This window comes from Hyperolius riggenbachi, chromosome 11 (genome assembly GCF_040937935.1).
Source record: "Hyperolius riggenbachi isolate aHypRig1 chromosome 11, aHypRig1.pri, whole genome shotgun sequence".
Lineage (NCBI taxonomy): Eukaryota > Metazoa > Chordata > Amphibia > Anura > Hyperoliidae > Hyperolius > Hyperolius riggenbachi.
The window spans coordinates 194359335-194375932 of record NC_090656.1 but is presented as its reverse complement, the minus strand read 5'-3'; the positions used below and the strand labels follow the sequence as shown (position 1 = coordinate 194375932).

General features: G+C 45.1%; 1 protein-coding gene across 10 annotated transcripts in view; it reads left to right on the top strand.

Moving 5' to 3' along the window:
* The window catches only part of LOC137538056 (protein starmaker-like), a 131650-nt gene that overhangs the window by 82226 nt on the left and 32826 nt on the right, over positions 1-16598 (top strand). For 2 of the 10 annotated variants that reach the window (XM_068260018.1, XM_068260015.1), the window contains exons 11-15: positions 980-1011; positions 7885-7951; positions 9682-9716; positions 13689-13752; positions 14855-14908. In XM_068260018.1, the coding sequence (XP_068116119.1) occupies positions 980-1011; positions 7885-7951; positions 9682-9716; positions 13689-13752; positions 14855-14908 (252 nt within the window). Of the gene's footprint in view, positions 1-979; positions 1012-7884; positions 7952-9681; positions 9742-13688; positions 13753-14854; positions 14909-16598 lie in introns of those variants that run through there. The other 8 variants (XM_068260022.1, XM_068260021.1, XM_068260016.1 and 5 more) reach the window with 7 other exon arrangements.

Here is a 16598-nt window from a genome sequence, read left to right as displayed (position 1 = left end):
AGGCCTAAGGGACAGTTAGTGACAAGGCTATATAAACCATATAAAATTGCTGCAGACAGATGTCAGCGCTATTCAGATGCTAAATAATAATAATGTGTTGCTATGAGACAACTTCACACTTGTCTTTCTCCATCACCACTATCCTTTAGGACAGCAGATGCATTGCAGGACCCACTTGTCAAGCAAACAAGACCTATCCTCTCGCAGGTGCAATGGACTCTGCCATAAACCCCAGGTGCCAAGGTACAGGCCATTAAGAATTAAAGGAATACTGTAGGGGGGGTCGGGGGAAAATGAGTTGAACTTACCCGTGGCTTGTAATGGTTCCCCTGCAGACATCCTGTGCCTGCGCAGCCACTCACCGATGCTCCGGCCCCGCCTCTGGCTCACTTCTGGAATTTCCGACTTTAAAGTCAGAAAACCCATGCGCCTGCGTTGCCGTGTCCTCGTTCCCACTGATGTCACCAGGAGTGTATAGCACAAGCCCAGTATGGTCTGTGCCTGCGCAGTACGCTCCTGGTGACATCAGGGGAAGCGAGGACACGGCAGCGCAGGCGCAGTGGTTTTCTCACTTTAAAGTCAGAAATTACAGAAGTGAACCGGGGGCGGGGCCGGAGCATCAGTGAGCGGCTGCGCGGGCACAGGATGCCTGCAGGGTACCATTAGAAGCCCTGGGTAAGTTAAACTCATTTTCCCTCGACCCCCCTACAGTATCCCTTTAAGATGGAATAGGGCCTAAGGCAAGGCAGTGGCTTTGTCAGAGTCAGTCAGAGAAGGTGGCAACTAGGCACTTTGATACCCAGTAGGCCTCAGGTTCCTGCCTAGGTTGCCTTGTGGATGATCCTACTCTGGGTATAGAGTATCCGTAGATATGCTGCCACGCCAGCACATTACAGATGTCCTTTGTTAAGTTTCAGTGTTTCCTGAATGGTGTAATATAACTGGTTTCAATGCAGTAACAAGATTGTGTTTCTTTCAGGGAAAAAGTAAGACTGCAATCTCCAGAGCCAGGTGACTATTCCTTAATTGTCTTCATGTCTTCCAGTGTTACATGCACCATGATAAGTCACTTCTGTTAGAGCTGACGATTAAAGTCCATCACCAGCCACAGATTGAAAACCAAACATTACCTCGTGTGTAAAGTCAAGCTCCCGCAGCTAAAATCCTATTTCTAAAATGTGGTCATGTAACTATTGAGTTAAAGAAGTTAATAGTGGGAGGGGCTGCTGTTTCTAAATGTTTCTGTTAGGGCCCTGACATACTAGAGAGTGTTTTGCGGGTTGTTTTCGTTTTTTAAAAAAATGCTTTCATCGACTTACATTAAAATCACGGCAACGTTGCAGCGATCGAGATTTTTCAAAAAAGCACGATTGCAGCTATTTTGCCCTGATCACGATATTAATTTAAGTCAATGGCAGCGTTTTAAAAAAAATTGAAAACAATCCTCAAAATGCTCTCCGGTGTCTCAGAGCACTTTTCTACAGGCGGCTGAACTGCCCTCTTAGTGAGCAGTTACCAGGCAGCAGTCAGTGAGCAGTTGCCAGGTGGCAGTAAGCAGTTGGCAGGCAGCAGCACGCAGTTGTAAAAATTAATTATTTTCACAGACCATCAACTGCTTGTGGCCATACACAGGCAGTTGACAGCAGACTGTCCACTGCGTTGCCTGCCAGTTGCTCCTTTGGAACTCCTGGTCCCCTGGAAGCAGCAGAAACATGTAACATGGGCAGTGGAGTGGCAGCTGCTAGACATTACATGTGATTGTTTCCAACTGTGTAGTAGCTGTGCGGTTTGTCAACTGCTAATGTGTGGTTACAAATGCTGCTGCTCAGGTGCAGTACATAGCAGCAAGCATATGGTGCACATTCCTTTGCAGATCAGCAGGTGAACCATGCGGCAAGTGCGCAGATCAGAGGCCTCACTTATATCATAATGCTTTTCAGACTGGGAAAGGAATTAACACCTTCCAATCCATTTTTGTATCACCCACCCCAGCACTTACTTTTCTCTGGTGTGTGTGTGTGTCTGGGGGGGGGGGGGGGGCATGGATGACCCAAGGAGGGCCGCAGCACCAAGGTTCCAATGCTACCCAGCATCAGGGAAGAGGGCAGGGCCAGCACCGGCTCATGCACAGTAGCCCCCGCCCCCTTTGCACGTGTATCAACGTAATTACACGGTTCATTGTGGTGCCAAAGGGGGATCAAAGTGTCAGACTGATCCACATAGGGTAATGCTGTGCTAGACTAGATCCAGCAATGGTGCTCCTAGAGATGAGCCCAAATGTGCACATGTAATATCTAAACTACATATTGCTGTGGCAGATAGGGGGTCCGGCAGTGATCAAAGGGGTTGACAATTTTATTCAACAATAGTGCCCCCTAGCGGCAGCCATTTTTCCTATTTCGGACTATGTCTGACATTGGACCTATGCTAGAAAAGGCCAATGTTGGACATAGTTTGACAAAGGATTGAAAAGAGTAAAAGAGGATTAATGAATAATACTGCATTTTTAGTATATATATTTTTTTTTATACCAGATTCATTTATAAATTATTTAGTCAGTGTTTGCCCATTGTAAAATGTTTCTTCTCCCTGATTTACATTCTAAAATTCGTCCCAGGTGGGAACATATTTACTGCTGGCAGGTGATCCCTGCAGAATGTTTGTTTATTGTGTGTTCAGAAGTCAGTAGAAATAATGTCTGGTCTCCCAGAATGCATAAATAAAAAGCCTAGGCTGTGACATCACTGGGAGGGCAGGATGAATCCTAGAGCGAGAAATGCAAAAATCTGAAGTAAATAAACATATATTTAATGGAGGATTCACCCATCTCCACTAGATCAGGATACCTAAAAGGAAGTGTCTCCATGCACAAAATTCCAAAATAATCATGTAAATGAAGTAAAGATGCACAACTTCAAATAGGAAAAACTTTACTAAAACACATGTATGTAACAAACTCAATTTTGTTTCTGTATTGACAAGTTAATTTAAAAATACATAAGTTACCAAATAGCTGAGGGAGAAGATAAAGCACAGTGTGCACAGCCAATTGATGAACCTCAGAATGGATGGTAAGTTTTGTGCGATTATTTGAGCTGCCACCTGGGGGAGCTAAAGTCATGTGACTGGAACTTGTCTTTTTGAAGTTAGCCTATTTGTACACACAGCCTTGTACAATCAGAGAGTGATCTACTGCCGGGAATGGATCAGGAATAATTAATGTGTGTATGGCCTGCTTTAAAGTGTACCCGAGACAACCTGAATAAAAAATAAATAACATACCTACCTAGGTAGAGGGCAGGGGCGTAGCAATAGGGGTTGCAGAGGGTGCGACCGCATCGGGGCCCTTGGGTCAGAGGGGCCCTGAAGGGCCCTGCCTCAATTACAGTATCAGCTCTCTATTGGTCCTGTGCTCATAATAATCACTTCTATAGATACTTTGTATAGTGGTAATCATTAACAAACTGTTCCCCATTCCCTTCTTGCATCTATGACACTGTAGTTGCCATTGGCAGGTTTTGGTGCGCCGTATCAATTGTTATGTATAGAGTGCTTGGGGGGCCCCATTGTAAAACTTGCATCGGGGCTCACAGCTCCTTAGCTACGCCACTGGTAGAGGGAAACCTCTGGATAAACCTGAGGGCCAGGCTTCCCATTTCCTTCTCTCCCCAACTGTTGCTGCTACGAGGCTGTTCCTCCAAGCGACTCTGCAGACGCGGCTGTACTCGCGCAGGCGCAGTACAGCTAAGCTCATGCATGAAGAGGAGAGCGGACGCGGACTTCCAGAGGGTCCCGGGAAGTGGCGGTGGTCTGGTGGAGGATGTGGGAAGCCTCTGGAGGATCAAGAGGCTTCCTTCTTCTTAGATAAGTATATTTTTATTTTTTTAATTTAACCTCCTTGGCGGTTATCACGAGTCAGGCTCGGCGTGGTAAAAACAAGCCAGGTGCGGTAACCCCTAGTGAGACTCGTGGTAGCCGCCAGGAGCCTTGTGCAGAGCATAACGCGCAGTCTGTGTTTCAACTCACCTCCCCTGGGATCCATACACTGGCAGCCATTCTCCTTCCTGTCCTCGGAATATCTGCATCCCTCCTATGAGATCGTTGTTTGTCTTCATGACGAGAGGGCAATCTCACTACAGGGTTACAGCGCCACCCGGAGGATGGAGGAAGAACTGCAGAGCTGGATCCCATGGAGGTGAATAAGTGCTGGGGGTGCTGCAGATCTCTCTGCAGCAGGGGTGTATCTAGGTAATATAGCGCCTATGGCAAACACTGAAATTGCGCCCCCAACACCCCTCGGTCAGACCACCTTGTACCATAATAACAGCGTCTTTTCTTGCAATGATACAAGTCCCCCCAGTATAAGTAGCCCCCCTCCAAGTACAGGTTGCTAGAGTTTGCTCCCCAGGTATAATTAACCAGAGGTAGCACCCCAATATAGATAGCCAGAAGTAATTTACCCAGTATAGGTAGCCCCCAGTTTAGGTTGCCCTCCCAGTATATGTAGTTAGAGGTGTCTCCCCAGTATAAGTAGCCTTCTTAAGCATAACTGGTGAGAGGTGTGCCCCCAGTTAAAAAAAAGTCCCCCAGTATAAGTTATTCCCACTATTATAGGTTTGGCAAGTGTCGCCCAGTATAAGTACTCCTCCCCCAAGTATCCCCTCAGTATAGGTATATAATTAACTCCCCCCCAGTATATGTAGTGAGAGATGTCTCCCAGTAGAAGGAGGCAGGCATTGCGCCCATGGTGCTGTGGCGCCTATGGCACGATTCATACCTGCACCCCTCTAGATACGCCTCTGCTCTGCAGTGTGATTTCTTTCCTGGTTTTAGGGTCTAAAAGCCTGCAAAAAATTGCGCCTCAGGTCAGGTTCTCTTTATCCTGTGTACAGACAATAGATGAAACTCAGCTCAGTCTGCCAATATTGGACGAGAATCCAGAATGTGTACCCTGAACCCCTTGGCCAACCGGAGATCGACCTGAGGGATCGCGACAGCTGAGCAACGGCCAAGAGGATTGTTTTCTGCACTTACCCCACCCGCCACATAACAATACACCTGTGCCGCTCAGTTGGCCGTCTCCCCTCCCCACGCCTAGTAACAGAACAGGTCATTACGCGTCTGTAAAACCCCTTCTCCTTGCAATGTCGCCTGAAAGAATGTCTCTCAATCCCCTCCGGGAGTCATGCCTTGTATGTGTATGAGGGCTTACTCTTCCACCTGCGGAGCAAACACAGTGCAGGGGCATAACTATAATCCAGAAAAACTTTGATGTGCCCCCCTCACAGCCTGGGGCCCCATCTTACATGGATCATAAAACAAGTGTGGCCATCACAACCATAACATGTGTAAACACCTGGAGTATCGGAGAGAGGGTATGTTAGTAGTTGCCTCCATGCACACACCTGGGCCCCCTGCAACTGCACGGTCTGCTCTCCTGTAGTTACACCCCTGTGGGAGTGGCATAGTGGATAGCACTCTCATCTTGCAGCACTGGGTGCTTGGTTTGGCTATCTGCATGGAGTTTGTATTTTCCTCTTGTGTTTGTGTCTCATCCCAGATACCAAAATCTTACGCTGGGAATACACAATTAGTTTTTTTGGCAGATTTACTGGCTGATCGATTTTCTGATCTTTTTTGCGATTGATTTTCACTTCTATGAGGAAATCGATCAGGAAAACGATCAAAATCAGATCAGACCTGTCGGAATTTAGTCATTAATTTAGCCATCTACCTATCAAAATAAAACCTCATGGTGTATTTTCCATCATTACAGAATCAACTTTACTCTAAAATCAGTTACCGTATTTTTCGGACCATAAGACGCACTTTTTCTCCCCCCAAAATGGGTGGAAAAAGTCACTGCGTCTTATGGTCCGGATACAGCAATTTTGGCCAAGTTTCTGTCCCCTGTTCTGAGTCCCCCTTCCGCTACGTCATGCCCCGTGTGCTGTCCTGTGTCCCCTGCTATTTCCTTGTGTCTCTAGGGGCCCCCGGGGTAATATGATGCTGAGGAGTTAGGGACAGGTTGTACCTGGGTGGAGAGAGAAGCGATCGTAGCCGCGCCGATCACAGCCCGCACCGATGAGAGAGGGCGGCAGAGCATCCCAGCTGACCTGCAGACTGGCGGCTTACAGCATAACGGGGCCACAGCGGCGAAATGAGTAGCGGTAACCGTCCATAGGAAAGCCGCTGGCTGGTCCGTGCACGCTGCTGAAGCCTATCTCTCGTCACTTCCGCTTATGTCACTAATGCGGAAGTGACGAGAGATAGGCTTCAGCTGCGTGCACGGACCAGCTAGCGGCTTTCCTATTGACGATTACAGCTACTCATTTCCTCACTGTGGCCTCGTTATGCTGTAAGCCGGTCAGCTGGGATGCTCTGCCGTTCTCTACCCTTTCACGGTGCGGGCTGTAATGGTGCGGGCTGCGATCGCTGGAGCAGTCGGATCCGGATGACTTCTACCTCCGCCGAGGTAAGCTGGGATGCTCTGCCACTCTCTCCCCTTTCTCAGTCCGGGCAGTAATGGTGCGGGCTGCGATCGCTGCAGCAGTCGGATCCGGATTACTTCTACCTCCGCCGAGGTCAGCTGGGATGCTCTGCCACTCTCTCCCCTCTCTCGGTGCGGGCTTTGATGGTCCGGGCTGTAATCGCTACAGCTGTGGGATCGGGATGGCTTCTCCCTCTGCTCAGGTACAAACTGTCCCTCACTCCGGAGCTGCACATTACCCCTGGGGCCATGGGTGCTACATGCTTCTCCCAAGGATGACAACTTGCTGGGGGGAACTGGGGAGGGGTGTGCTGCTGGTTGGCAGAGTGTCATGTGGTGAGGGGATGAGGGACAGTCTGGGCAGGGGAGTCATTTGCTGTAGAGGGATGGGTGTCATGTGCTGGGGGGGGATAAGTGCTGTTTTACAGAGGAAGGAATCTCTGACTGGTGGGGGTGGGGACAGGCACCATTTCAGTGTTTGCCATAAGTACCATATTTCCACATCACTGCACACAAAAATCAGGCCAGGGGACACTCAGGATAGGAAACACAGAGGACAAGGGGACACACAGGACTCAAGACAGAGGAGGACAGAAGACAAAGAGGGACACATATGAGGACACAGGGGGCACATATGAGGACACAGGGGGCACATATAAGGACACAGGGACATAATAATTGGGGGGGAGAAGATACTGAAGATGCACTGCACCATGGACGCACCAGGTTCAGTATATTTTTTTTTCCCTGGTTTTTGTCCTCTAAACCTAGGTGCGTCTTATGGTCCGGAGCGTCTTATAGTCCGAAAAATACGGTACATTGATGACCAATTAATTCTGACGATGGACATTTGGGAACTGTGACTGTGATGTGGGAAATACTACATTTGTTGTTGTTTTTTTTTCTTAAAGGACACCCGAGGTGAAAATAAACTAATTAAATAAACGATTGTATTTATCTTCCTTCTCTTAAAAATAACTTATTTAGATATTCCACAGTTTTGTTTTATGTTTAAATCTACTTTTTGAGTTTTAACTGTTTTATTGTTTTTGCTTCATTGAAGTATTCCAGATCTAAAATATATAAACTATTGACCCCTTTTATCTCTTTCCTGCTCTCAGAAGCCATTTTCTGCTAGGGAAGTGTTTTATAGTTGGAATTTCTTATCAATGAGGGTCACTTCCTGTCAGGACTGAGTCAGCCACTTACATATCTGATATTCTACTCTTTCAGGCAGAGAAAGAAAAAAAAAGAACACAGCCTAGTTATTTGTGTGCTAGGCACTGTATATACACATGTCTATCTCATCATGTCACTTTTGGTATCCTTCAAATCTCTCAGTCTGAAATATGACGTAAACTCTCCAAAGATAATTGTCTTTTCTTCTTGCATAGTAGATGTGGTCTCATGCACTTCCCAGCTGGTGATGGAAGATGAGGAGGAGGACAGAGATAGACAGAGGTATCTGTGACTTTGCAAATCCCTCCATTGTGTGCAGCAATTTCAGAGCCGGCAGTCCATTAATAATCCTATTAGTGGATTGTGAGCATTTTGAGGGTTTTTTTGTTTGTTTTTTTTAAAGCCTCATCTACATGGGTAGATGAGGCTGCGATCCGGCGGCTCGATTAGTCGGCGGATCGCCTCTTCAGCGTCCCTGCACATGCCCGCTCGCCGTGCGTGCGCCGGATTCGATTCCCCGCTCGTCCCCGCCGGCGCCGCTTATCTTCCGCTCGATTCCGTCCCATTGTCCTCTCGCGGGGAACGAGCAGGGAATCGGCGGTGGGGAGATCCGTCCTGTCGGATCTTATCAATTGAGCCGCATTAGCGGCTCGATTGATAAGCCACATCGCCGCCGCATCTACGTGTGTGGATGCAGCTTAAAGTACTGTAATGCTGGGCATTCACGGCTCATTAGGAAGACTCAATAGATAATTTCCGACATGTCTGATCTCCGCTCGATCGTTTCGCCGCTCGATTCTGGTTTGCAGTGAATGGAAAAATGAGCGGAAGATAAGAGAATTGACTGTGGAATCGAGCGGTGAGAATCGAGCGGCAAAAACGAGACGTGTATGCCCAGCACAAGGGCTTGTTTACACTAGGAGTGTTTGTGGATTTTTTTAAAAAAATTGCCCTAAAAGCGCTTGTGCAATTATTTCTTTTGAGAGTGTTCGCATATGAGCGTTTAGATTTACAACAAATCGCAAATGCGCTGCATGTACCATTTTCTTAGTGCTTTTGCCATACTGGAAGGTATAGGGAAAGTGCAAAATGCTTGAAAATGCGCTTTCACATCAATTTCCTAAATGAAATACATTGTATTTATTCTTTTCCGGGTCAATCTCAAAATCTCAATCGCTCAGCACTTTTCTAAGCTCAAAGCGTAGGGAAAAGCACTTTGAACAAGGCTCAGTAAATCGCTAGGTGCTGGCGATTTATAACCTGAAAAGACCTTAAAGTGCTTGTGTAATAAAATCGTATGTGAGCATTCTCACGTGAGCAATGAGCTTTTTTTTCCTATCACAAACGCGGGTCCTGCACCATTTTCTGCATGATTGCGCTTCAATGCAAGATAGAGGAAAAATTGCAAATTGCTTTGAGGCCTCTTGCCTACTACGTGCAATTCTGTTTTTTTTTTAATCCAATTTTTGATTCCGATTAAAAAAAGTACTGCATGCTGCTACGTTTTTTAATCGGAATCAAAACTCAGATCGTATAAAAAAAATCGGAATACTATGTACAGGGTGGGCCATTTATATGGATACACCTAATATGACCATTTATATGGATACACCATTTTATGTGAATGGTGAAGTTAACAAACAAAACCACCGCTATAGGTCTGACGACTAACCCACATTGGATAGATCCTTCCAAGACTGGGTGTATCCATATAAATGGCCCACCCTGTAATGTGCAAGAGGCCTAAAAGTGATTTGAACTTTCATTTTGTGATTGTTTTTCAGGCAATTTACTTTAAAGATATTCAGTTCCTGGGCATTTCCTGTTTGTCTTTTGGAAATCTGTTGAGAATTGTTCTACAGTGTATGGATGGAATCAATCAGAGAGGAATCGATTGTTTGGGACCAATGGGCAAAAAGCTATATGTGTATGGCTACCATAAATGACAGATGTAGTTTAAAGTTTAATTTTTCCAAAATTCACTAACAAGTTTGTTTTTTTTTTGTTTTCAGGGAACAACAAGACAGACCAATCTCTCCAGAGCCAGGTGACCAGTTACCCATTGCCTTTATGTAGGTCAATGTTATGTAAAGAAAGCAAAATCAGAACTGAATTACATGAGTAAATTACACATGACAGAAATGCCTGGATGCACAAAGAGGGTTCATTCAGACCTAGGGCCCACTGGCAGCACTTTTGCAGAGCTTGCTAATTGCCAGCAATTGGCAAATCACTACAACAGTGGAACCTTAGGTGGGTGGTACCGCTTTCAGCCTTGGGATAGCGGAGCAATCACAAAGCGATGCACGCAGGCGCAGCAATTTAAAGAGGAACTCCAGTGAAAATAATTTAATAAAAAAAGTGCTTCATTTTTATAATAATTATGTATAAATGATTTAGTCAGTGTTTTCCTATTGTAAAATCTTTCCTCTCCCTGCTTTACATTCTGTCAGGACCATGGCCCTGACATCACGCTGTGGGAGGGGTTTCACCACAATATCAGCCATGCAGAGCCCCCTGATGATCCGTTTGTGAAAAGGAAAAGATTTATCATGGGAAAGGTGGTATCAGATACTGATTGGGATGAAGTTCAATTCTTGGTCACAGTTTCTCTTTAAAGTGTACCTGAGACAGGGAATATAAAAAAATTATACATACCTGAGCCTTCCTCCAGCCACTTCCAAGCTCATCGCTCCCTTGTTGTCCTCCTGCGCCACCTGGATACGCCTTTATTCAGCCTGTAAAGTCCTTCAGTTCGGGCCAGTCAGAGCATGTGCAGTCCAGCAGCGCGCACTCCCCCTAGCCCCGCCCCCTATCGCACACCTATCACTGGGATTGTACTGCGCTCTTCTGAAAGTGTTGAAATCTGTTATTATATCAACATATCCGATGTATTCCCTCTAAAGATGGCCATATACCATACAATTAAAAAATCCAATTTTACACCAATTCAATAAATACTATCGGTTGTCCCGAAAAATCAAAAGCTTTTTTTTTTAATCGAGAAATCCGATCGAAGTTCCAGTTTTTTATATTTTTTTTGAGATTGGACATGTTGGAAAATTCAGACCAATTTTATAAAAAATTGAATGGTTTGTGTGATGGACTGTGAAATTGTATTTACGTAACCAGACTAAATTGTATGTAACAATTCAGTATATACCAAACTTTATTATTGCTTTTATAAACAACAAAAAGGATGGAATGATGAAAGACTGGGTGTCTATATGTACCGTATATACTCGCAAGCAAGCCGACCCCCCAACTTTTACCTTAAAAACCAGGAAAAAATGATTGACCCTCATATAAGCCAGGGGTAGGAAATGCTGGCTGCGTGATCCCTCCAGTGTGTCCCAGTATAGCTAGTATAGTGCCCAGTATGGTTAGGTAGTGCCTCAGTATAGCTAGTAAAGTGCCCAGTATAGTTAGTATAGTGCCCAGTACAGCTAGTATAGTGCCCAGTACAGCTAGTAAAGTACCCAGTACAGATAGTATAGTGCCCAGTATAGCTAGTATAGTGCCCAGTATAGCTAGTATAGTGCCCAGTATAACTAGTAAAGTGCCCAGTATAGCTAGTATAGTGCTCAGTATAGCTAGTATAGTGCCCCAGTATAGCTAGTATAGTGCCCCAGTATAGCTAGTATAGTGCTCAGTATAGATAGGTAGTGCTCAGTATAGCTAGTATAGTGCCCAGTATAGCTAGTATAGTGCCCCAGTATAGCTAGTATAGTGCCCCAGTATAGCTAGTATAGTGCCCCAGTATAGCTAGTATAGTGCCCCAGTATAGCTAGTATAGTGCCCCAGTAGTATAGTGCCCCAGTATAGCTAGTATAGTGCCCCAGTATAGCTAGTATAGTGCCCCAGTATAGCTAGTATAGTGCCCAGTATAGCTAGTATAGTGCCCAGTATAGCTAGTATAGTGCCCCATTATAGCTAGTATAGTGCCCAGTATAGCACCCCAGTATGTGTAGGTGCCGAACGCCCCCCCCACCTCCCGCCGCCGCTGCTATTACCTTACCCGGCGGCTTACAATATTCCCCTCTCCATCTCCTGCACGGGGCGTGTAAATAATTAACAGCAGCTCGCCCCACAGCGGCTTCTGTGTGATGATGGAGGAAGCAGGAGAGCGGCTTCCTGTAGCGGCGATGTGTATCGCCGTTACTACGGGAACCGCTCTCCCTACAGCTTCCTCCCTCATCACACAGCAGCCACCGTGGGGCGAGCTGCTGTGAATTATTTACACGGGCGAGCAGGAGACAGAGGGTAATAGAGGAAGCCACCGGGTAAGCGAATAGCAGCGGCGGCCGCGGGGGGAGGGGGGGGGGGGTTGGTGTCCATGGACCACATCACTCGCAAGCAAGCCGACCCCCCAACTTTTGGCCCACTTTTGGGGGGGTCTACAATTCGGCCTGCTTGCGAGTATATATGGTATGTAATGAAAAGATAGGATGAGTTTGATATGTAATGTGAATGTAAAGTATATATGTTACTGAATATATTTTATATTATATAAGCATGTTGCTTGACAACAGAAGCAAAAACGTGGCAATATCACGCTAAAGCGTAGAATTCTGGTCGTACGTTGTCTATCAAAAATTCACTTTTTTCTCTCAATTTTTCTAACCAACCAATTTTTTCGGAATTTACGATGTTATATCCCTAAATTGTGGCAATCTCGAAAATACATGTTGTACCTCGAAGATTCTGAATGACACTTCTAATCAATCAGAAAATTGGATCGGAATGCTCAAATCGAATCAAATACAAAAAAATTGTATGGTGTGTGGCCACCTCAAGTGTAAGGCCCCATTTCCATTGTGTCCGAATACCATACAGAAAGGCACGTAAAATCCGCATTAGATGTGATAACCCATTTAAAAGCATTGAGCTGTTTCCACTTAAAGTCTGTTTGTTACAGCCAGAGATGCTTTGTCTGTGTGCAATAAACTCCTGAATTATTCTACTGAGTTACTTTGCTGCTTTGGCTGCTCTATGATCAACGGGAGAATTAAACCAACCATACCTCTCCTTTTTAAACATTCAATTCTTTTATATAGTTTTGGGCACCTTAGGGCTCTTTCACACTAGAGGCTGCGGTAGAAAAGGCTGAAAGTCCGCCTTTTGCTTAACGCCAATACATAGCGTTTTCAAAGCGTTTTCAAAGCCTTTTGAAAGAGTTTTACAGCCCATATGAAAACGTCCTTTTTTTTTTCTTCTATAAAAATAAGTGAACAAGATAGCTGTAAAACGCTTTGAAAAGGCTTTGAAAACGCTGAAGTTGGCGTTTTCCATTGACTATCATTGAAACGCCAACAGCCAACTTCGGCTGTTAACAGCCCTGAAAAAGCTCCTGGGAGCGTTGAAACGCAACGCTCCAAAACGCCGAGTTAGATGTGAAAGGTAAAATGAAAGTCTATGGACTTTCTTTTACCTAGCAAAACGCCAACTTCGGCCGTGGCGTTAAAACGCCGAAAAATCCCTCTGGTGTGAAAGGGCCCTAACTACCTACTATTGACTTCTACTAATTACCTACTAGCTAGTGCAGGAGATCAACCGTGCTTATGTCTGGTAAACAAATTTGATGCCTGTAACATTTACCTCAACAACATGAGTGTTCCTACATAGTGAGACATAGCACCGCCCCCACTATGCACGCATGTCTTGGAGACATATGTATGAGTTGTCCTGACCTTCCGGCCACTAGTAGGCCCACCAAGACCACCAGGCATGGGAACACTTTTTTTTTACCCGCCGCTGTCAATCTCTTAAACTCTTCCCCCTCGGTGGGACATTAGTTCCTGTCATAAAATAATGCAACCATTTGGTCCTTGAGTTCCACCTGTGAAGTAATTGTTATTGTTGAACAACTAAAGTTTAGATGTGCCAGAAGACATAAAAGCATCCCATCTCAAGTGGTGTAAACCTAGAAAATAAAGACATATTATAGGAAGCTACTCAAATGCCCTCATTTTTCATACCTGATTTTATTTTATTGTGATATTGTCTTCTTATGTAATAGAAAGAGCTGCACTAATTTCCTTCCATGATGTAGCAGATGAAACAGAGGACACAGAAAATCCGAGGTATCTGTGACATTGTGAATCTCTCTGCTATGTGCACTATACTAAGCTCCAAATCAGACAAGCTCCTCAAAAATTCCATTCATGTTTATCACAATCACATTTATTTGACCAAATTTACAGTTTCAAGGATTGATGCCCCAACATGCCGCTTGATCGTAATTTTGATCGATTTTTGGCCGACATGGACCGACATTACTGGTCGGACAGGGCAACTATTCGGGGGCAGTCATGGGTGTGATGGTGTCTATGCGGTCGGCTTAGAGCCACTGACAGGCCCCCCAACTGATACTGCTCTCCCCTAGGGACATAACAAGAGCCCCAACAACCCTCACTATGGCAGGGGGGCCTGGGGACTAGGGCGGCCTGGTCTTTGGGTGCAAAGTAATGGCATTTGAGGTACCTTAAGTGTGCTTTCAAACTCTCTACAACCCCCCACCACCACCAACCACCGCCACACACACATTTTGCAGAGTAGCCGCAGCGGAGCTTGGTGCTTTACCTCATTCTGGCGGTGGGACATGTCCTCCTCACTACTCTATATAGCCGCACCATGCTGCCTATGCGGCTTCCGATGTCTATCACATGACATGCAGTGTATGGCCACCTTAAATGAGTTTTGGCCAGTTATGCAAAACTCATCTCCATGCTCTGACTGGCATGTTCCCAGTTTGGTGTGTGTTGGTGTAAGGGGTGGGGTAGGGGTAGAGGAGGAACAGAAAGCTTTCCATTATGGGCAGATAGAAAGCAGTCAGTCAAAAATATCTAACATGGCCAACTGCAAGTTATCTGAGATGTGTTGAATGCAGAAGACTGAGGATCCCTGTACAGACGTAGCATGGCATGATCTTCAACATTCAACTTATAGCTAATACCTGTATAACCATTGACAGACTTATATGCCTTGATCTTCCAAACATTGAATGCTGTTGATACCCATCACATTCGGCACTGCTTATGTCCATCATAACATCTTCCCAAATAAGTGGGCGTCTATTTACAGTGCTCTGTCTTTTTGCTTTGGATTTTTTTTATATATTCAACTCTAAAACATGAACTATATCATAAATTTGTTTCAACTCTTTGGCCATGTTTTCTTGTTTAGGTCCTCCTGGTTCTGCTGCCTGAAACGATGTTCATTGCCTCAGATTTGTCAGAGGTCATTATTTGTCAGTCTGCTTATTTGTCTGTCTGTGTGTGTCTGACTCTGTGTTCAGTGTAATTTGCCTTCTTAAAACAGAAGGTGTTTGAGATAATTCAGCTTTAAAGAGAACCAGAGACGAAGCACCCTCATGTATTTTATTACATTTATCAGTGGGAACATGACAGTAAACACCTACCCTGCTTTTAGTTTCATTCGTATCTGCTTAATTAGTCTATTATCAGCTGTGATAAGAATCCCCGACTGGCTCAGTCTAGGCTTGACCTGGAATCATTATAGCTGAGTCACTCTTCTGTGGAGTCTTTTCAAGCCCAAGCCTGCCACCTCCTGGCTCAGATTTCCTGCTTTGCATACTGAGAGCTGTGATGACATGGGAGGGGCTGCTGCTGCTGCTGAGAGAGAATCTCTGAAACAGACAAGTGTGGCTGCAATAAGATCTGTGTGCTCTGTGTGCACTCTGCATAGATAATGATGATGACTGCAGTTTCATTCCTATGAGTGACACTTCCTACAGGCAGCTGCACATCATACCAAAATGAAAGCACACAGATGATAGGCTGCAGCAGCCTTTCTCATATAGCCTAGATAGCAGCCTAGTCTCATATAGCCTAGACAGCACATCCAGAACAACTCATAACCCGGAAGCAGAAGGGATATGAGCCGGCGGCCATATTGGATTTTTCCTGGAGCAATAATGGATAAAAAACACTAAAAAAGGCACACCAGAGCGAAATTATCAGGTAGAGCATTTATTCTTTACAAGCTATCGACTGATATGTTTATTTTGTGTGAAACGTTCATCACTGGTTCCCTTTAAGTGAGCAACTGTGGTTACTGACAATGCATCACTACTGAACATGCAAATTATCTCTTTATGCCCCTGTAGCTAGTTTATACATTTTACCGCTATTGCTCACCAAAACTGAATTATCTCAAATACCTTCTGTTGTAAAACAGGCAAATTACACTGAGCACTGCTTTTTAGTAGGAGGGCGTTTGGTCTCTTTTAGTCCCTTATACTGCTCTATTGGTTTTATGGTGAGGGAGTGATGGCATGTGGTGGGTGGGGTAAGTGGGGAAAACAATGCTTTCAGACATAGAACAATCTAAGTGATCCACCGGGCCGAGGGGAGTCAAGAGCTGCTGTACACACACTGGATTCTCAGCAGCGGTGGTCGTTATTGGCCAATCTTCATCCACCATGTGTACGGGATTACAGACTTGCCTATTGACTGGTAAATCCCCCAAGATGCAGCTCTGCTCACCTCATTATACATGTTCAGGGATACAGTAGCAAGAAAAAGTATGTTAACCCTTTGGAATTATATGGATTTCTCCACAAATTGGCCATAAAATGTGATCTGATCCTCATCTAAGTCACAACAATAGACAATCACAGTCTGCTTAAACTACTATCATACAAATAATTAAATGTTTCCATGTTTTTATTGAACAAACCATGTAAACATTCACAGTGCAGATGGAAAAAGTATGTGAACCCCAGACTAATGACATCTCCAAGAGCTAATTGGAGTGAGGTGTCAGCCAGCTGGAGTCCAATCAATGAGATGAGATTGGAGGTGTTGGTTAAAGCTGTCCTGCCCTATAAAAAACACACACCAGTTTTGGGTTTGCTTTTCCCAAGAAGCAATGCCTGATATGAATGATACCTAGCACAAAATAGCTC